Source organism: Dissoconium aciculare (genome assembly GCF_010015565.1).
Source record: "Dissoconium aciculare CBS 342.82 unplaced genomic scaffold K489scaffold_1, whole genome shotgun sequence".
In the NCBI taxonomy this organism is placed as follows: domain Eukaryota; kingdom Fungi; phylum Ascomycota; class Dothideomycetes; order Mycosphaerellales; family Dissoconiaceae; genus Dissoconium; species Dissoconium aciculare.
This window is the reverse complement of record NW_022984951.1, coordinates 2,212,405-2,231,895: the sequence shown is the minus strand read 5'-3', so window position 1 is coordinate 2,231,895 and position 19,491 is coordinate 2,212,405. Positions and strand designations below refer to the sequence as shown.

The following is a 19,491-nucleotide window of genomic DNA, read 5'->3' as shown; positions in this document are numbered from 1 at the left end:
CATACATTGTGGAAGGATAACGAAAATCCCACTCAAGCCTCACTACCTAGCACCTCGGTCTGCTTTATTTTGCCTTTCGAAGCAAATAACAATCCCAGCGTCGTATGTCTTCAGACCGGCTCGAGCTCAGCAGTCATCGCTCCTTCACTTCGGGTGGGGCTCCCAATGCGTTCATCCCACTATGATTTTCTTTCATTGATGAGGATAAGCATGGCGCTTAAAGCGCTTCGAACGACGCGCACTGCGTTTCGCAGTGCTTGGTCGACGGCTCGGAGCATCAACATTGTCCGGAAGCTCCTCGCCAAGCATGGTGTATTCATCTGCGTTGGGCCGTAGGAACTTCGTATCTTCGTATGCGTGCCATTCAGCTTGTAGCTGTCTCCTGGCCAAGGGAAAGCCAATGGTGAAAAACAGCGACACGACAAAGACAGGGACCGCTGCCCACATATACCAAGCTACCGGCCACGTTGATGTCGTGATTCCGAACAGCGAGGACAGGAACGATAGGGGCAAGAAAAGAGTTGCAACCGAAGATAGGAACTGCGAATTTTCGGACTGGGTGGCATTGGTGATGTTGAATTCGAGCTCGATAAGGTTGTTAAAACCTGAGGAGGTCAGCCTCATCAGAGCTTCTGAGACGGACTTTGACAAAAAGTATCCACTCACGATCTTTCATGCCGTCAAGAGTTGTATCGAATTGAGCGAGATCTTCAACGGCATCATCCATGTCGTCCCAAAGCAAGTCCTTCTGTTCACCGGGCGGAACATTCTGCTTAAGCTTTTGAAGCTTCTTGAAAGCTCGAGTATGGAAGTGGAGGTATTCCTTCTGCGAACCATCAGCATCTCGACAGCCGGTACGTCACAAGTCATCGAGAAAAACAAACGAGATTATACAGGAGCGCAATCTCGTTGTGCATTTGTCTTGTTCGAATCTTGACCGGTAGATGTCGGCGTTTACTGTTGTTCTCTGTCGCCTCCAGACGGGTCATGATCTCGCCGACAATATTCTGCCAATCGCTGAGCAGGTTGTACAAACGGGAGAATGTCCAGCAAATCCCCTCCTCGTCCTCGCGCGGCTGGTCGAGATCTTCGTCCTGCATGAATCAGCACAAGCCATGACGTGTAAGCGCCTCGGCCCAGGATACCCTATGCAAATAGTCAAACAGCAATTCCTTAACAATATGCTCCGCAAGCTCGGTCGGCCGCGTAAAGATGATAACGACGGGAATGTGATCGTTGTATCGACAGGCCCCATGGCCGCTCATCCAGACACCAGTACGGAATCGAAACTTCTCGATGCTCGGCAGCCCTTCTGCTTCCCATCCTGGCGGATCCATACCGACTGACCAGTAGTAAACTTGCGGCACGTTCAGGTGCTCCAGTATGAAGGGCCAGTACTGGCCGCTCTTGTGGCCACGCCTGCTGGGAAACTGCATCGTATTCGCGAATTGTACCTCTCGGTCTAATTCGGAGATTTCATTCCAGTAATCATTGATACACGGGCGGAGGATGTCGCCGAGCCATGCCTCGTAGCCGTTGATGGCGATGACCAAGGGGTCTCGGGGATGATCCTGGACTTGCTCGTCGACCATTCTGGCGAATTTGTCGGCATCGGATGGTGTGCCAGTCGCATCCATCTGGAAGAAGCGACGCGTCGTTTGGCGGGTGAACATTCGAATCGAGATGGGACGAGTCTCTGGTGACCAAACGGGTTGGCGCCGGCGACGACGGTGCTTGTCTGGCATGGTACCCTCACGCAAATGCAGCATATTGCTGATCTTTTCCATCGTGGTGAGAAATCTTGCTCTGCACAAGTACGCGCATGGCCACTTTGCTATTGCTGTTCCTTATACATATCATGAAGTACAATGCATGACCGCCCGCGTTGCTGTTTTGACAACCACTACTGCCATTCGTGGAAGAAACTACGCGAGAAATGGAAGTTGACGGTCCTGCCTTCACAGAACCTCTCGCTCCTTCATGCTGGAAATCAAATGGCCGTATTTGTGTATTAGATAATGGTTGCTCAGCTTTCTGGTTGGACGTTGTTTAGCTCGCTAACATCTTTGCACGGCACAGCAGGCCGCATCATTACGAGGGCATGGTTGACGTTTGCGTTCTGCTCATCAATGGCACAACACCCTGCAATGCGGTCAAAGAGTCTGGGCAATCTTGAAGCACAAATATAAATAGTGTCTAGAAAAATAGCTAGCTACCTAGGTACAGATATCTATCTAGGTCCCCGAGTAAACATACTAAAAGGAATATTTCAAACGTTTATCTCTCTAGAACTCAAGATATTTCTGATTGAAGGCGACGTGTGTTGGTGATGAAAGTGTGTATGGCGCACAATTTCTGACTTGTACTGCATAGGGCGCGACCGAGAAGTGCTAGGAAGAGACTATGTGATTGGACCCAGACGACTGAATTCCACCACCTTCGACATGCAAAACTTTGCGTTCAAGGTATCTATCATATAAAAGATCATGGCGCAGTCCCGAAGAGGTACGAGGACGGACAAGCAAGTCGTCAGCTACCCTTGAAACAGTGTATCTTTGTGGCCGGACCACTGCCTCATCTATACTTATCCTCGTCCAAACCGAGATCGCTTTACGGCTAGCCTCAAACCGACCATGGCGCTTGATCATCCATCCACCGTGGCGGTAACACCAGTCGCTATCAATATTCGAGAAGCCAACTCCATCGAAGACATCGCCGCCGTGGCCAAGCTCGGCAGTCACGTGTTCTATGTGACCTTTACACATACGTGCTCGGCAGAGGAGATGCGGGCCTACCTTGAGAAGTGCTACTCCGTTGAAGCTATTGCTAAGGACGCAGCGGATCCCATGAAGGACATCATCGTGGCCACGATAACGACTGCACCCAACAGCGTCGACGGCAGCCCGGGTCCGGCACCAGAGGAAGTCTTCGTCGGCTTCGCCCAGCTCACTCGGGGCACGACCAAATCCTGCCTCGCCCATGTCGAAAATTCGGTGGAGCTGCAGCGTCTTTATGTCCATCCCGAATATCAAGGACGGCGGATCGGTAGGCTGCTTTGCGAGCGTGTCGAGCACATGGCGCGCGAGGAGAACTTCCGGAATATGTGGCTGGGCGTTTGGGAAGAAAATGTGGCGGCACATCACCTGTACCACAAGTTAGGCTACAAGCAGGTCGGCCAGCACGTCTTTGATGTCGGCGGCAATATCCAGACCGACTGGGTCATGGTGAAGGAGCTGTAGGGAGGAGGATATCGGGAAAGACGAAAACGATGAATGTACTGCTGGGAATTAGACGGCCGGGCGTTTTTACGTCGGGACAAGAGGTGCGCAGTTCGGAGAAGACTTGGTCGCAATCGAGGATTATGGCGATGATATCATTCCACACAACACCTTCGAGACTGAAAATTAATAACAATGATTTCATGCTCTCCGACACTCCTCTCTAGAGAATCATCCTGTTGGAATAGCTTTGCTCAGAGGTTGTTGCGTTTGCAATCCGATGCGGGCGAGCACGTGGCATTTGACAGCCACAACTAAATTCTTCCGAAAACGGACATTTGCATCGTCGCAAACCTACTCAACACTAACGCGATTCAGCACAAGCTTTCCTGCTTGCACCAGCACAATTCACGCCAGACGATGAAAGCAGACCATTAATGTTCTCAAACCCGCGATGGACGTTGAGATGTACTGGAGCGTGGATTGCCCAATCTACCCGTCCGATTCACAATCTTTGGCGTGGCCAAACTTGCTCAGATGGGCTGTCTGATATAGTCTTTCGGTCTGACGATGGGCAAGTGAATGTAGATATCCCCCAAAACAATCTCAAACCTCGATATCGAGTGTGTATCAATCCTTCGCAAGCAACCAGTGTCCTTGCGCATCGACAAGCAGAATGGATTCGCATACCGCACGCGGCATGATAACATCAATGCCCATGGTCTTCACAAACGACCACTCCACTCCCCTATTCAGCTCACAATGGACACCGACTACCGCCGAAGGCTACGCTGGAACCTGCATATTCCTGATTGCACTCGCAGTCATCAGCAGGGGGCTTTCGGTCTGGCGACACGCAATGGAGATCCGATGGCAAGAACAACGCTACGCTCCAATCGCAGACGACCAGGTTTCGGACCACGAAAAGCAATGTGATTATGCCGCAGAGAAGAGCGATGAGGTCGTTGTTCTCATCACTCGCGAGCGAAAGGAAAGAGTTCAAACCTCCAGGATATCTCGCCACTCCAGTCGGTCGATCCCTTGGAGGTTAGGCACAGATCTCCCTCGGGCTTGCATTTTCGTTCTTCAAGCTGGTGTTGGATATCTGCTGTAAGTTGTGACGATACGAATCTCACTATGGCTTTGGACTGACCGTGTCTTAGTATGCTGGCTGCGATGACTCTGAATGTTGGATATTTTCTCTCCATTTTGGGAGGTCTTTTTCTGGGCGAGCTGGTTCTCGGAAGATATATGGTATCTGATGATGGACATCATTAAGCATTTCATGCTCTTAACGAATTTATGCCTTTCGGAATCTGTTTGAATATGGAATCGCTTGCATCGTGATTTGAGCTCGAGGTAGGATTCGGACATGTGATCGTTTCCACCTTGTCTTGAATGCCACAACGCGACTGAATGCAGTTTTTGCCATGATAAGTTCTTATCTACCTCTCTTGAGGGTATATGCATTCGTCCGTGAACCGTTTGCAGCCTCGAAAGAACAGAGTATCGGCTTACTAATACGTTACGCCCTTTGACCTACATGCGTGAAATTCATGACTTGTTTCCGAACATCCAGACCGCCGGAACGCCCTTGCCTCAATCGCCATTGCAACATACATGACAGGATAACCGAAATGAGCGACCGTCAAGTGCATATTGTTCCTGCTGCCGAGCTCGATCAGTATCTGCCACGACTTTACGAACTGATCAATACCGCATTCCGCTCACAAGACAAGTCGGCTTACGATGATCAGAATAACCCTTTCCCAGGCTGGCAGCGCCTGGCGAACAGTGACCAAATCAAGCTCGAGCTGGGCCAGGATGGCTTAGCCGCCATCATATTGGATCGCTCAGCACCACAAGACGTCGATCGTCCAGTGGCGATAGCTTGCGTGAAGCCATGGAAGGGTCGGGTCGTTGCGGGGTCTACCTTTGAGCAGGCGGAACGCAGCCACGTCGGGCCTCATGATTGGGAAGTAGCCTTGTGTGCTGCGGATCCGGACCCGCGCCATCATCACCGGGGACTCGTGAGCAAGTGCCTGGCGGCGTTAGTACAGCACCTACGGACGAGGGCAGAGGATGGATCTATGGTGCTGTGGATCTCGGCGCTCCTGGGCGTCGGCAGTGTAGAATACTGGCAGAGGAGAGGCTTCGTGATGCAAGGCGAGCCTGATGTTGCCGCAGTTGGCACTTGGGATAGTGTTGCGCCGTTCAGTATCGCGACGCTGAAGCGAGTTGGGTGATAATTCCTCAAACCATCGCGATCAGGATTGTCAAATTGTATTCAATGGAAGCCGATCTAGCATACTCGAGTCCCAAAGGGATTGCCCGCAGCTCACTTGCTTCCTGGGTCTGCGTTCCTGCTCCTCATTATTCGTGGGAAATTATGAGCGGCCACTTCTGATGAGAGATCTGGAAGCGGGCTATCAGGATGATCATAGATGTGGGCGTATCTGAATTTGCCCGACGCGTCTCCATCAAGTCAAGTGTGTGTGAAGTGCAGGTGCCCAGGTAAGGACCGTGTCTCAATGACTTTCTGCACCTGGCCCATTCCTCTTCACTCCATCGATGTCCTTTATATTCATTGAGTTTTCAGCAGATGATTGAATGTATTTCGTTCGAGACATTGCCTCCGGGAACTCTGATGCAAGTGCTTTGCGATCGACATTTCTGATGGTAGTGATGGTAATGACGATCGGTGTATATTTGCATCTGTTGCCGGCATTCGGTGGTGACATTGCATGTCGAAATGCCGACGTCGACCTGACCAATACTCACGATTGTGGTTGGGTTGGACAATCCCTCGTCAATCAGCTTTGTTCCGAACGCCAGCGGCGGTGATGGTCAGTGGTAGCAGATTGCGCTACGGACGCGCACAAGATGATCAGCTGCCCGCTTTGCAATGCATTTGTGCGACTTGATCGCGCTCTATCGCTGAATCGCCAGCGGAACCTTGATAGTGACGAATTCTCCCATCTGCGTGGCTGCTGCCATCGTACCTGACGTTTCATAGTCGTACTAGTGACACGGAAAACTATCGAAACCGTCTACTACTCAACCATTGACGAGACACTCGAACATGCCGCTCCATGTCCGCAATTCATGACTGGCGTCAACGACGTCACACAGTCTAGGCAATTCTCCAATTTATTAACATGTCGCTCACCTCGGGTCACGGGTTGTCAAGTTTCGTCACTTTGAATCGATACGAGATACAAACCTGCAAAGTACCAACGTCGCCAGCAGTCGACGGCAAGGAGCTCGATTCCAACCTCGCACGTCGCGCCTTCCCTGTTGTCAGACTGGGTTGGCACACTGCCGAATCCTCGAGCTCTTTACATCCTTGGGTTGCCTTCAAAAGTAGTCTGGTCTCGAAATCGAGGGTGAATGACTACACATTGTATTGGCAGAAAGCGAACCAGAAGGACGACAGTTGAACAACGACGCGCATCATGGAGAAGTTAATCTTGCGCGGTATCATGTGGGGTACAGACAAAGTACCAGACGCCTGGTTCGAGAAAATTCCGGGTGGGTACTACAAGGCGAAGCAGGACAAAATTGCCCAGTTGCCCAACGAGAAGCGGCACAGCCGTCATGCGAGCCACAGCTCCCGCGCCAATGACGACTACGGCGATCGCCAGTACAGGCTCAGCCACCAGCCTGGCTCCACCGGTGTTTCCAGCTATAATCACCTTGCTGAGACCAAAAGCCGAACTCATCAGTCCTCCAATTTTCCAAACATGCGCGAAAGAGATCAAGACGACTTCGACAGCGACGATCGTTACCGCAGATCATCGTACAGACGACCTGAAGATGACTACCGTGCTGCCGAACACGAACCCCCATATCCGGTATTTAACCAACAGCAATCCAAACAGCGAAACGGTCCGATAAATTCTGGCGCTGTCCATGGCGATAGGCTCGACCCAAGTCAATACCCATCGCCGCCACTATCTACAGCCTCGCCGACCCCGCAGACACGCGGCATCAACGCTGGAGGTTATGTGCCGTATGGCGACATTTACGGCCAAAGCGATCGTGATCGGCAAGCGCCCCCGGTAGCATCGCCGAGAAGTGAGGGGTCTTACGTGCGACCTGTCCATGGATCGCGCGCCGCTGATGATCGAGTATACAACTCGGAGCGCCTGCCGCCTGGCCAATACTCTGACTCTCAAGCAAGTTATGATTCAAATCCTCCCAGACGGCGCGACCCGCGGAGCGTTGATAGCTCACGAAGTTATCGCGACTACGGCCGAGACGCAGGTCTCCGTAGTCCTGATGGCTACGACGATTACGACGATTACGTGAGCGATCGTGGCAACAGTCGGGCGCGGTCACAGTCGACACGGCGAGGATACAGCCGTGATAGGTCTCCATCAGCCTTGAGCTACTATGATGCGAACGGTCGTAGGCGGGCGCGCAGCGAGCAGAGACACGATGACAGCGTAACTTCATCGAAAGCAAGCACCAAAGACAAGATCAAAGAGAAACTAGACACTTCGGAGAGTGGGCTCAAGTACGGCGCGCTGGGTGCATTTGCAGGCGGTTTGATCGGCAATGAGCTCGGAGGCATCCTCCCAACAGCGATTGGTGCCGCAGTTGGCGCACTAGGAGGAAGCGCATATCAAGCTCGGGAGAAGTATGCGCCTCACACCCGTTGCATCTATCGTTGAAACATCTGCTGACAACAGTATAGAAAGAAGGAGCCCCGTAAGCGCGATCCACTTCCTCCACGCCCGGAACCACATGTGCGCCATGAAGACTCCAGACGCTATCGAGATGATAGTCGATACCGAGATGATAGCCGGCATTACTCTGATTGATTAAATCAGTGATGCGATCCACTTAAGGGAAAGGTTCATAAATGATGTGTGCGGCGCTTGCTCTGCCTGCTCTCTTGCTCAGAGATTCGAAAGGCAATTTGTTACCCGAAGCCACGATTGATGATTGATGATTGATGACTTGATGATTCTAGGCGAAGTCTACATGTATTTGCAGCGTGGCCAAGGCATCCATGTTGTCAAGACGGCACGATGCGATTATATTTGGTAGCAGTATCGATCCCGATTTGGACTTTTAGTGGCCACTGGCAGGTTTGAGCATCAATTTTTGTGCACGGTCGACCCAGTCTTTGGCTACGAGCGCGATGCTTGACTTTGTCTCGCGTTCCACAAGCTGGATGACTCTCGTGCGTTTTCCTTCAAGGTCCTCATGCGTTTCAACGTGACGTGATTTGCGCCCAATGATGCATTGGTTCCGCGTGCTCGGAATGCGTAAGACATCTTGCTCAGGTATGAAGTCAACAGCTTCTGCTAGACTCGCCACATAGGAGCAAAGCGTAGCATATGCTGATGGCATTTTCTTCTGTGCGTCGGTCTTTTTCAACGAGCCTGTCTCTGCCGCCTGGTTCTTGGCGATGCCGTCAGATTCTCCCGGAATAACTTGCTGTTGTGGCAGACGAGGAAGTTCGCTAGCATCGCGCTCTGTTTTTATGCTGCGCACGCCCTTCGGCGCTCGGAATCGTGCTCCTGATAGATCGTGGCTACAGCATGGGATGGCGACGAAAGCTGATCCGCTGAGAAAAGCGAGTAATGGCGTCCATGGAGTCAGTTCATCAGCATGATTTGAGATAATGAATTCACCATTGTGAAACATCCCAGTGTGCCATGACTCATCCCCTTCCTGGTGGTTGGTCTTTTGAAAAACATCTGGCACCAAGATTCGCCTTTCGAGCTTCTCACGCGTGCTCTTGGGGAAAATCGTCCATGTCTTCCGCTCTCGGGCATCGAAGCCGCAGCCTGCGTAACCTTCGCTGAGTAGAATGTGGACTAGGATGCCGTTTCCACAACCTATATCCACGAAGCCAGGGAACACCGGCTTGGACGTCGAACCTCCCTCTGCTGAGCCAAGTTGTCCTGGTGTAGAGTACATGTCGCTCCAAAGTTCGATCAGGTAAGCTGCAATGGCAATGTCTTCAAAAACATGCTTGCCGGGATCCGTCACTTCGACCCACTGCTCCGCTAACTGTTTGCCATATTTCATTTTGAGTCTCGTGTAAGTATCTTGATATTTTTTCTGCGGAATGAGCTGGTCGAGATGCACACGCTTCTCATACCCTGCCAGAATGCCCTGCCCATGCTTGTAGATTATCTGTAATAAGCGTAGAGCGGTCCGAGATAGTTTATTGTCGAGGATCGAATTCGGGAAGAGACGATATAATATCGTGATTGTGCCGCTCTGTGGTTGATTTAGAGATGGTAGTGTCGCGTGCTCAAACAAAAATGCAAGTTGAGAGACCGCTGGATGGTAGAACGGCATCTCTTCTGCTGACTGGACATGAGGGACATACAAAATAAGAAGGCTCTCTTTAGCTCCATGGTCCCGGTCGTTAAGGTCGAGTTCTTGGTTTCGAAAGAAATGACAAGTTTGCACGAGCGACTTGTCAAGTTGAGGATTACGAGGAATCAACCTGCGCACTATGGTTCTGGTCTTCTCAAATCCCTGCCACTGTGCATCGATCGGCTGATATTCTACTTGATGTAATGCCGGATCGCCACTCGGTACAGATTCACTATCGCTGTCATAGAGAATATCTGCGCGGAACAGATGGCTAGACGTGATATTGGGATTCTTGATCAGATTTAGCATCACCGTGGTAAAGACATCAGATGTGAATGTACATCTGCATTGCAGTGAACAATGCCACAAGTCATCGGGAAAGACTACACCGGGGTACCCATCGTTCGGCACTTCGAATGGTTCAAACTTGTGCTTGACACACGGCTCATCGAGATCTGCCATGGGTGGTCAAAATCGGACATGAGCGCTGAAAGAGCCTTTTCTGAATTGACGTTAAAGGGTACTATTGCAGCTCCCCGAATGTCAAGAACTTATTGTGACGTGAGTGACGAAATCTTGGACTGTTACTGTGGCCCGTGCACGACGGAATACATTAGTTGGCGAATTTGTTAATTCCGCATTACGTACAGAAGTCGTTTGGGTAATTTCCTATACAAATAGAATAGATCGCATGCCGCCGAAATCAGATTTGTTCAAGGTTGAGGAGATTTGTGGCGCAGGTCGCGGAGTGATCGCTAGTCGAGCGATACCTTCGGGCACGATAGTATATGAGAGCGGGCCGCCTGCCTTTCATGTCATTTACTCGGAATATCGCAAGGAGACATGTGCGTCGTGCTTCACGTGGAATCGTGGTCGAACGCTGCCAGTCCGGGAGAATGATCTTAATAAGGTGTTCTGCTCTGTGTCTTGTCGAGAATCATGGATGCAAGAGCAAGGTCCGATCGGGGTCGCTGCGTGGGAAGCTCTGTCAAACTTCGTTCGACGGAATCAACGCAAAGTGTGTAACGAGATCGTTCATGAGGGCGACCGACCCAGTCAGCTGTCGATCGAGACGAGATGGAGGGAGGCAGAAGAACAAGCACGTGTGGTGAGTGGCCCTGAAGAGGAGAATGGATCAACGCGCGCGAATCAAGGTCCCGGAAAAGCTGCCCGTGCAATCATTCAGAAGGTGACATCTAAGATATATCCCGATATACTGTCGTACCTTCTATCAGCACATCTCTTTCGAACCTCACATACGGAGACTTGGATCGATGAGGTACGGTCCCTTGCGATGGACGACAAGCCATATCGTAGCCAGAATGAGCTAGAAGCGCATTGCAATAGCCTTCCGCAGCTTGCATCGTTTCTTGCTGGAGAGCACTCGACAGACTACCTCATAGAGGCCTGCGAGATGGTTGCGAAAGCAGATAACCACAACGCCTTCGGCCTCTACTCGGGAACGAACGAAGAAGAGAGAGAGGAATTCATGGGGTTTGCAGTGTTTCCGACCGCCAGCTATTTCAATCACTCTTGTCGCCCGAACTTGATCAAAACTCGCAATGGCCGCTCCTGGAGATTCGAGACAAATCGAGAGATTCCTGCCGGTACAGAACTTTGTATCACCTATCTTGGCGGTGCTGAAAAGGAGCTTGATGTTTTGCAACGGAGGGCACGACTTCAAGACACGTGGGGCTTTCAATGTAGCTGTGAGAAGTGTCTAGAAGAGGCAAAGGTGCATCAGCCCAATCTTGATTAGAGGGAGGCATCAATTGTAGCTCAATGGTTGGTGGTAACTTCATCACTTTCTGATGCATGCATGCATGTAGCTAGTCATGAGAGGTCACATCTACGCGACTTTATTTCTCGCTCCATTGGCCATTGGTCGTGTGAGCGCGCGATCAGAGAGGACGGGTGAAGCATTATCTGCGCGGGAAAGGTGACTCTTGAGAATTCATGTCGATGTGAGTTGAAACCTGTGCCTAGCTCGGCCCCAAGTCTGTTCTTCATGCGCTCACCATCGGTCGTTTGAATGCTTCTCGCTAGTGCAGTGTGAGTTGTGTCCAAGATATCTCGCTCTGGCACGGTAGGGAATACGTTTGCCTCACAAGGTCCCTATTTGCGATGGGCTCAGACCACATTGAACTTGACATCATGTGTTCCTGCTCTCTTGCAAAAACATTTGGAGGGTGCGCACATCGAGAGGCGCTAAGTTACTGCTCTCATGCACCGCGCGAGCGGAGAGTCTTCTGTGGAATGAATGTCGCATCGCATGGCAACTCGCACTTTCGAAGTTCTTCGTAAGTCATGATCACGCAGGTGGTGTGTCGTGGATCACAACTAATAGGAACTTCGCATCTACTGCTTCGTAAGTTTGGCGGCCGATTAGGACGCGGCAGTATGTCAAGCGTACCTGGAACTACAACGAGTTCGTTCTTCTTGGTTCGCACTCTCAACAACTTGGCCTCATCAGCACCTCCATTGAGTTGCTCGATCATTTCTCCAGCGCTCTGAATGAAGTTCCAGACCAATCTTGCAACATCCTCCGCTTTTCTCGTACCCTTCTTTTTCATTTCACCATCGGTACCGCTGGTGCCTGCAACAGAATCGCCATCGACTGTAACCTCCTCTTCCTCAGTTGTCAATCCCGACGATCGCACAATAGCACCGGTATCGCGCGACAATATCAATGTGCCCTGCACCCCTGGACGCTGGGATAAGCGTGCCAGCAGGTTAGCAGTTTCTTCTGATGGAATTGGTTGCTGCATGATCATGCAATCTGGTCACGATGCAGGTGGTGACTTGATCATACACATGCCTGTCGCAAAAATGGCAGGGTGTGGTCGTATTAAATATGTGCAAATGTTGAGGTGATGTGAAGGCTACACATCTGTGCACGCGTGCCTGAGCTGCTGGAAGACTGCTGGACATTCATATCTCTAGGGCCTTGTACACGTACAATTCATGCTGCACTAGTAAAGTACTAGCGTGATGCAAAACGGGCGTCGAATTCACATGACAGAGCGTCATGATTAAAAAAAATTGGTCCACAGCTCGATGACGATTTCAATATCTCAGCCTGTAAAATTGCAATTGATGTGAGAGCAGCTTTGTGGCACAAGACCACAAACTCGCGAAAGCATGGGATCTTCGGCCAAAAAGAAGCGTGAGAAGAAGCAAGACTTCCAGAAAACAAAACTGAAGGTCGGCAAGGCACGACCGAAGAACACCAATGCGACAGATACAAGTTTCGCAGCAAAGTCCATCGTACTCAAACAACAGAGTTTGACGGAAGCTGGACGCGATGCTGCAACTTTGTTGGACCTAAATCTGTCCCTCCTTAGTAGTCGCAACGATACACAGCGACGTGATGCGCTCATGTACCTGACATCAATTGTAGCCTCCAAAGATCACGATTTACCACGACCCATCTCTACGATACTTACGCGGTCACAGCCGCTGGTTTTGGATGGCAGTCCGTCTGTCCGCCAGCAGTTGCTGAAACTTCTCAAGCAGCTACCTCCCCATGGCTTAGGATCACTAGATCAGACTCTCTTGTATACACGCGCTGGGATGACGCATCTGTCTGCGGACATTCGATCGACCTCTCTGGATGTGCTGGACTGGCTTCTAGAGACCAATGGCGAAGCAGTCGTCAATTGTGCCGGTGGATGGGTGAAAATGCTCCAGACGTTTCAGAATTTGCTCTCGTGGAGCTCTCCCGATCCCACGCACGCAATCCTGAACGGAACATGGAGCACAACTAAATCTACAAACACCAAAATAGGCACCGACAAGCTCCTCGTGCACCAACTGATGAGTCTGGCCAGTTTCCTTGCGGCAGGTCTGCGGCGTCCTGCTTTGGATGCCGAAGCGCATACAGCTTACGCAGCGGCTTCGTTCCCAATTTGGCACACCGGACGTCATCTGATCACAACTCGAAGCAGTCCCTACAACCACCTGAATCTTTTTGGAATCCCCCGCGAAGTGGATAACGACGTGTATGACGACGTGGAAGATCGTGCTGATATCTTTTACGGTCTTGGAATCGCTACCGCGTTCGCACATGGCGTTAAAGAAGCGAAAAGCATGGGCGGCGAGGTCGGAAGAGCTGCGGCCTCCGTAGACAAAGCTCTGCACTTGGCAGCTCCCGGTCAAGTGGGCTGAGACAAACAAGATTGCCAGAATAACGATCAGGCGTAGGCCTGTTCAGAGATCCACGTTTGTCTGAGACTGCCAGACTATACCAGCGCAAGCTGCGATCGGGCTCAGCCCGCCAATCGCACATCAGTACACTCCTTCAGCGGCTGTTACATGCTACCGCTGAGAGCCTTGCAGGCACAAGCATTCGCTCTAGCTGATCAGCAAACCATGGCTGATCACTGAGTGCACACTGGGATGTTGAAATTTCCAGAGCCATGCGTCTGTCTACTCAGAGTGCTTATAGGCCCGAAAAGAAGTCAAAACAGGTCAAATAATTGCGGGCTGCTATAATCGAACCAAGGACTGCATGCCTAGGTATTTAGGGAAAAGTCGCGATCTATGGCGATTAATTTCGCCTCTTCAGGAACTTTTCCAAACGGCAAGCTACTCCTGCCATCCATCAGATGTAGGCCGATTATTGTTTAAGCAGGTACCTGCTTACCTGGGGGACATTTCCGTCTTATTAAACGCAAATGATGAATCGGACCTCAATAGCTAGGTACATTAATGATATGCTCAATTCATTGCGCGGTCCGCAGCAAAAGTAGATGCCGATGACCTTGTCGGCTTATTACACCGTGATGGCACATGCGTCCACGGGGTCTCGTTCCTTCACCCGACCATGTGCGCCTGCCGTGCCTGTCATTATGCATACAATTACCATCAAGGTCTCGCGGATGTGACACACACTCTCATCATGTCCTACGGAAGCTGCTTTCCTGTGCATGCCAGCTATACATGATAAATGATCCATCGTCGCTTTCTCTAAATGTCCTGAAAGTCGTGGCCGCCACTGAACGCGCAGGAATTTCATACGTCACCGCGACGCGCTTTTCACAATTTCTACGATTGCATTGCACATTGCACATGCTGTGTCGCCGCTCGCATTTCTAAGCATTCCCGCGTTTGACGTTCTTTTCATACGATAGAATGGCGATCGCCTGTTCTGATGACAATGAATTTGACGGGCGACTCGGACTGAGAATCAGCTCCATCTTCGTCATTTTCATAGGCGCTTTTATAGGCTGCTGGCTGCCCGTGCATGTCTCTCGCCATCGACATGTACAGTCTCCAGGGAGATTATGGACGTTTGCGAAATATTTCGGCTCCGGCGTCATTTCGGCTACAGCATTCATACATGTAAGTGGCAGATGTATCAGTCATCGTGGATCTTCCAGCTTCTAACATTTGGGATTCGAATAGTTGCTCGCTCCTGCAGGAGAAGCTTTAAACAATCCATGTCTCGATGGAGTCATTTCGGATTATCCCTGGACAGAAGGAATCTGCCTCATGAGCATATTCGCTCTATTCATTGCAGAGTTACTGATGGTCCGGTATGTCAAGCTTGGGCGAAGATCGAATAAGAATCATCAAGATTTGCCCGATGAGAATGGGCAAGCATATGGGACCGATCGATCGAGTGCTCAGGGACATACGGCGACTCCGGAGGCACCATATCAGGACAATCCGAGCCAGCCGTCGGTCGGCGCAGACATAGAGGCCCACTCGGCTGAACAGGCCGAATCAGACGACACGCACGTTCCAAGCAGTAGTGCTACGCTGGTAAATCCTGAGGAAACCCTTCATCTTCACGGAGAGTCTTATGCGAGTCAGATTACGGCCGTCATGATCCTCGAATTTGGGGTGATTTTCCACTCGGTCTTCATCGGATTGACGCTCGCCGTCGCAGGTGCTGAGTTCGTGACCCTGTTCATAGTCCTTACTGTGCATCAGACCTTCGAGGGCCTGGCGATCGGATCCCGACTAGCTACAATCGACTGGCGAGGCCGACAGCGGTCCACCCCGTATTACATGGCATTTGGATACGCGCTATCGACGCCTGTCGCCATTGCCATCGGCCTCGGGGTGAGGAGTTCCATTCATCCGCACAGCAGGACGTCCTTGATGGTGAACGGCATCTTCGACTCCATCTCAGCAGGTATCCTGATCTACACGAGTCTGGTTGAGCTCATGGCGCATGACTTTATCTTGAATGAGAGAATGCAGACGGCACCTGCGCGCGAGGTGTGGGGTGCCGTGCTGTGTATGATGCTTGGTGCGGCATTGATGGCTCTCCTGGGCTATTGGGCGTGAAGGGTTTTGAAATTCGGCTATCGCCTGGATTCATGGAGAGGACAAAGAGTGGATGGACTGCATTTTTTTTCGGGGCATTGTTATCACGGTAGAGGTTTTTCCAGCCGCAATTATCTCCACCTTATTTTACTGGCAGCGGCTCGCATTCACTACTTCCAGTAGAAGACAGCTGCCATGGACGCAACCCATCGAGGACGTCGTTGAAAGGCAGCATGTACACTATCAGCGTTACATCGGGTACTAAGAAGATGAGTGTAGTACAGAGAGGCGAAGACTATTATGAGGAGAACACGCATTATCTTTCTTTGCCAAAACACATTATTTAATCAAATAGGTACATCATTACGGTCGTCCGCGGGACGATTGCTGGGCTTGTCAATGGCCGCGGGCTGTCCTAGGGTATAAGCGGCATGACACCCTTATTATTTTTCCTTTTCAAATCTCCGAGGAAATTGTTTCCTCCGTCCATCTCATATTTCTTAGCTGATATGGCGGAATTTAAGCAGCGACGCGCTCCTCCTCGCGGCCGCGGATCTCCTCCTCGTCGTCGTACTCCTGGTTCTGGTGCTGGCTGGCGGGGATCCAGTGACCGGACTCACGGTCCTGGTCTTGGCCGGAGAGGTCGTGACCCTCAGCGTTGTTGCGGCGGCGTTGAGAGAGAGTGCGGGTGCGGGTGGAGAGCTTGGAGCTGACGGCAGCGTTCTGCTCAACCCAGTTGGTCAGAGCGTCCTCGCAGTCCTGGATGATAGCCTTGGAGGCCTCGTATCCGTCGTAGGCATTGCGGGTCTCGCCAGGGGTGACGGGGGTGTCGTCGACGAGCTCGAGAAGGTGCTTGCCGAAGCCAGCGATGATCGCCATCTTCTCACTGTGCTCGCGAAGGGCATCGAATTGGTAGGTGAAAGCAGCCTTCAGCTTCTCACGGGTGATGTTGGAAAGCTGGGCCTCGGCGACGAGGGACTCGGCCTCGGCACGGACAAGCTCTTGCTCGAGGACGACAATCTTGGGGCTGTTAGGCTCCTTGTACTTGAGCTGGGCGATCTGGTCGGTGATCTTCTGCTTGCCTAAGATTATAGTCAGCATGGCGAATCGAACATGTTGAGTTTTGGATGAGCGACTTACGGTCACGCGAAGGCTGAACCGAAGCCTCAATGTTACGGATGCTCTTGATGGTCACACGGTATTGGTCGTATCGGTCGACGAACTGGTCCTCGAGCTCACCGATCTCGTAGATGAGAACACCGAGCTTGTCGGTGACATCAGAGACATCGTCATCGCAGCCCTCACCCCAGATGGAAAGTTGTTGCTGTGCGACAGAGTGATTAGTGCAAATTCTGGAGAGGCTGTAATTCAAAGCAAATACTCACAGCAACCTCCATACGCTCACGGCCAACGAGCTCCATTGATCGCATGACGTTCTTCTCCATCTTGACGAGCTGAGAGAGCTTCTTCGCAAGATCGGGACCGAAAGCGCCGGGGTGGACGGACTTGCGGAAAGTGTGGCCTGTGGCGCTGCGGTTAGTTCGCACTCTCATTGACCGTCTGGAAAAGAGCGGGTCTTACTGATGTTGTTGCGACCGAACAGGCGGTTCGACTTGGTCGACGAGGATGGCGGAGGAGGGTTCTGGATTTGCGACGCGGTCGGGGCGCGCGACTGGCGCATAGAGTATGTGCGATGCATGATGGGCGGTGTTGGTTGGGAGAAGTGATGTGTTGTGTAAGGTGGTTGTGATTAGTAGGCAATGTTCTTGCTGGTGAGAGTCAAGAAAAGGTGAATGAAGGAGTACAAGTTCAGAGAGGAAATTTGGCTCCGGAAGAGAGCTATGATAACAATAATAATAGTCACAGCCACCTTGGAACGACAAGACACCAAGACACAACACACGCACGCAACAGTACAGCAATGCTACGTATGGAACTAATGCTTACAGCACAGTAGCATTGTTGCAGCTTTGGCACCATTTTCCCGCCCTGAGGATGATAAGTGGCACACTCAAGGAGTGACTGGGAGCACCTTGACGTCACGAGGCGGGCGGCGGCTCGCTCCAATGTCTGTGCACAATCGACATTCATGGCCTCGTCAAGCGCCCAAGAAAAGTCTTTCCCTCATCATCGTCGACTAACTATGGCGGTCCAGTCCAGTAGTGTTTCCTGCTATGATCAGTATTCCAATTAATCAAGCTCGGCACAGTGCTGTGCCCAATCTACTACATGCATTCATCACTTCTTGTGTATGGCAGAGAGTCGCTGGCAAGGCATTCTGTGGCGTTCCATGTCTCAGGCCGGTCTTTCCACTCGCCGTCCGCCGCAGCAGTTTCGGAATAATGAAAGTCTGGGAGGAAAGCTCACGGCGTTCAGAGGCACACCTTGCGACACGATATTTGGGAATTGGTGCCATCGGCGTCTGATGAGCGTACCTCCCCTACCAGGTATGGGTTGGAGAGCACTCGCTGCATCCCTAGGTATCACCATAAATTCTGTGTTCCACATTCAGCCGCAAGTATGTTTCCAAATGCTGTTCAATCGTACCGCTACTACCGTATCCAAGCAGCAGCAGCACCAATGACTTGTCTCTCACCCGGATCCTTGCGTGTGCATGGCACGGCACTTGCACGGTTGACTATGACATATCGCCCGCATTCTGAAATTGTGACGTGCATCGCCCATCTCCTGAGCAACCGTTTGTGACCAAGGTGAAAAGCCGCCGTTGACGACGTCATTTTGAAAGCTTAACCTCAAGGAGCCGTGCGCAGCGCCAACCGGCCCAGGTACCACCACCTTTACCACCTGCACTCCTACCTCCGCCCTTCATGACAGCACCACACTAGGTTATTTTGCTGGTGAGCCACCACTTGAGCTCAAGGATTTCATCATCAATGCGTGTCGGAGAATGTGCCGCGTGTCCCAATCCAACAGAGTTTGATGTGGTCATTGTGGCTCAGCCTGGCTACTAAAAATTCGCAAAAGATTCACCCGTGCTGTGTGTGGTTGAGAATCGTCATACGAATGATACTACCATCGCACACACAATTCGAATCGTACGAGCTTGAAGAGTATATTGCCATCGTCGCCAAGCGCTAGATGTCAGATCTGATCCTGTTGGTGTCTGCAGGATCGGTCGGCCGTCCATGACATGAAGGGTCTACTTTGCCGACCGAGGCACGCTTTGGAAAAAAGTACGGTTGACGATCTAGCTTGGAAGCTCATGAAGGTCGGGGTGCCGTGAATGCTGAATGCTACCTTTGTGCATAATAAGTATGTCGAAGTGGTACGGCGATGAACCTGGAACAAATGAGAAGCATTCCGACTGTGCATCGGCCATACCGGCCGTGTGTTGGCCTCAGGCAATCGCTTCAAGGGCGTGTCGTACTCCAACTCGTCCAACCAGTATCTCAAAATCGTCCGAATCTGTACGGAACGCAAGCGATCCGACGTCTTGAACGACCACGGACCATATATTATATATTCAAGAGTGGATGGTTTCTATGTTGCCCATGGCTGTGTTGATGCGCCAACGCTATCTAAGTACTCCCTCTAGATCCGAAGCAGCGGACTGTGGTCACGCCCGAGTTTACACATGCCCAGGTGTTGATCGCTTTAGTTTGCGCTGAGCCAGTCTATCGGGATACCCTTCGTC

General features: G+C 51.4%; 11 protein-coding genes across 11 annotated transcripts; 7 read left to right on the top strand and 4 right to left on the bottom strand.

Moving 5' to 3' along the window:
* Positions 1 to 598: 598 nt before the first annotated feature.
* Positions 599 to 1,745, bottom strand: K489DRAFT_311397 (uncharacterized protein; the record flags this gene model as incomplete). Its single annotated transcript, XM_033600775.1, has 3 exons — positions 599 to 826; positions 885 to 1,094; positions 1,146 to 1,745. The coding sequence occupies 3 exons, from the start codon at positions 1,743 to 1,745 to the stop codon at positions 599 to 601; spliced, it is 1,038 nt and encodes a 345-aa protein (XP_033464737.1).
* Positions 1,746 to 2,485: 740 nt separating this feature from the next.
* K489DRAFT_375833 (acetyltransferase) lies at positions 2,486 to 3,425 on the top strand. Its single transcript, XM_033603773.1, has one exon. It carries the CDS (start codon positions 2,634 to 2,636, stop codon positions 3,237 to 3,239), a length of 606 nt encoding a protein of 201 aa, XP_033464736.1. The 5' UTR covers positions 2,486 to 2,633; the 3' UTR covers positions 3,240 to 3,425.
* A 505-nt stretch (positions 3,426 to 3,930) lies between these two features.
* K489DRAFT_386198 (uncharacterized protein) lies at positions 3,931 to 4,496 on the top strand (the record flags this gene model as incomplete). The annotated part of the gene is made up of 2 exons (XM_033606204.1): positions 3,931 to 4,328; positions 4,382 to 4,496. The coding sequence occupies 2 exons, from the start codon at positions 3,931 to 3,933 to the stop codon at positions 4,494 to 4,496; spliced, it is 513 nt and encodes a 170-aa protein (XP_033464735.1).
* Positions 4,497 to 4,855: 359 nt separating this feature from the next.
* Positions 4,856 to 5,658, top strand: K489DRAFT_428020 (uncharacterized protein; the record flags this gene model as incomplete). Its single annotated transcript, XM_033608320.1, has 1 exon — positions 4,856 to 5,658. The coding sequence occupies one exon, from the start codon at positions 4,856 to 4,858 to the stop codon at positions 5,462 to 5,464; it is 609 nt and encodes a 202-aa protein (XP_033464734.1). The 3' UTR covers positions 5,465 to 5,658.
* A 2,114-nt stretch (positions 5,659 to 7,772) lies between these two features.
* On the top strand, positions 7,773 to 8,464 carry K489DRAFT_375830 (uncharacterized protein; the record flags this gene model as incomplete). The annotated part of the gene is made up of 1 exon (XM_033603772.1): positions 7,773 to 8,464. A coding segment is annotated over exon 1 (182 nt), but the record flags the coding sequence as incomplete, so codon positions are not given.
* K489DRAFT_386197 (DUF1613-domain-containing protein) lies at positions 8,298 to 10,022 on the bottom strand (the record flags this gene model as incomplete). The annotated part of the gene is made up of 4 exons (XM_033606203.1): positions 8,298 to 8,419; positions 8,450 to 8,585; positions 8,724 to 9,992; positions 10,020 to 10,022. 4 exons carry the CDS (start codon positions 10,020 to 10,022, stop codon positions 8,298 to 8,300), a joined length of 1,530 nt encoding a protein of 509 aa, XP_033464732.1.
* Positions 10,023 to 10,251: 229 nt separating this feature from the next.
* Positions 10,252 to 11,319, top strand: K489DRAFT_311475 (SET domain-containing protein; the record flags this gene model as incomplete). Its single annotated transcript, XM_033600783.1, has 1 exon — positions 10,252 to 11,319. One exon carries the CDS (start codon positions 10,252 to 10,254, stop codon positions 11,317 to 11,319), a length of 1,068 nt encoding a protein of 355 aa, XP_033464731.1.
* Positions 11,320 to 11,871: 552 nt separating this feature from the next.
* K489DRAFT_406357 (uncharacterized protein) lies at positions 11,872 to 12,328 on the bottom strand (the record flags this gene model as incomplete). The annotated part of the gene is made up of 2 exons (XM_033607242.1): positions 11,872 to 11,918; positions 11,974 to 12,328. The coding sequence occupies 2 exons, from the start codon at positions 12,326 to 12,328 to the stop codon at positions 11,872 to 11,874; spliced, it is 402 nt and encodes a 133-aa protein (XP_033464730.1).
* Positions 12,329 to 12,617: 289 nt separating this feature from the next.
* K489DRAFT_386193 (uncharacterized protein) lies at positions 12,618 to 13,727 on the top strand (the record flags this gene model as incomplete). The annotated part of the gene is made up of 2 exons (XM_033606202.1): positions 12,618 to 12,641; positions 12,723 to 13,727. The coding sequence occupies 2 exons, from the start codon at positions 12,618 to 12,620 to the stop codon at positions 13,725 to 13,727; spliced, it is 1,029 nt and encodes a 342-aa protein (XP_033464729.1).
* Positions 13,728 to 14,393: 666 nt separating this feature from the next.
* Positions 14,394 to 16,151, top strand: K489DRAFT_330630 (ZIP zinc/iron transport family). Its single transcript, XM_033602125.1, has 2 exons — positions 14,394 to 14,903; positions 14,967 to 16,151. The coding sequence occupies exons 1-2, from the start codon at positions 14,694 to 14,696 to the stop codon at positions 15,855 to 15,857; spliced, it is 1,101 nt and encodes a 366-aa protein (XP_033464728.1). The 5' UTR covers positions 14,394 to 14,693; the 3' UTR covers positions 15,858 to 16,151.
* A 75-nt stretch (positions 16,152 to 16,226) lies between these two features.
* Positions 16,227 to 17,632, bottom strand: K489DRAFT_375824 (uncharacterized protein). Its single transcript, XM_033603771.1, has 4 exons — positions 17,418 to 17,632; positions 17,222 to 17,358; positions 16,977 to 17,160; positions 16,227 to 16,918 (listed from the first exon to the last, which is right to left on the bottom strand). Exons 1-4 carry the CDS (start codon positions 17,515 to 17,517, stop codon positions 16,356 to 16,358), a joined length of 984 nt encoding a protein of 327 aa, XP_033464727.1. The 5' UTR covers positions 17,518 to 17,632; the 3' UTR covers positions 16,227 to 16,355.
* Between the last annotated feature and the right edge of the window lie 1,859 nt (positions 17,633 to 19,491).

Excerpts from the sequence above, each read along its gene's own strand:
- K489DRAFT_330630 (XM_033602125.1), top strand. The coding sequence starts at position 14,694 with ATGGCGATCGCCTGTTCTGATGACAATGAATTTGACGGGCGACTCGGA. Across the intron at positions 14,904-14,966 it reads CGGCTACAGCATTCATACAT|TTGCTCGCTCCTGCAGGAGA; the intron begins GTAAGTGGCAGA and ends GGATTCGAATAG.
- K489DRAFT_375824 (XM_033603771.1), bottom strand. The coding sequence starts at position 17,517 with ATGCGCCAGTCGCGCGCCCCGACCGCGTCGCAAATCCAGAACCCTCCT. Across the intron at positions 17,359-17,417 it reads GTTCGGTCGCAACAACATCA|GCCACACTTTCCGCAAGTCC; the intron begins GTAAGACCCGCT and ends GCAGCGCCACAG. Across the intron at positions 16,919-16,976 it reads GGTTCAGCCTTCGCGTGACC|GCAAGCAGAAGATCACCGAC; the intron begins GTAAGTCGCTCA and ends CTATAATCTTAG.
- K489DRAFT_375833 (XM_033603773.1), top strand. The coding sequence starts at position 2,634 with ATGGCGCTTGATCATCCATCCACCGTGGCGGTAACACCAGTCGCTATC.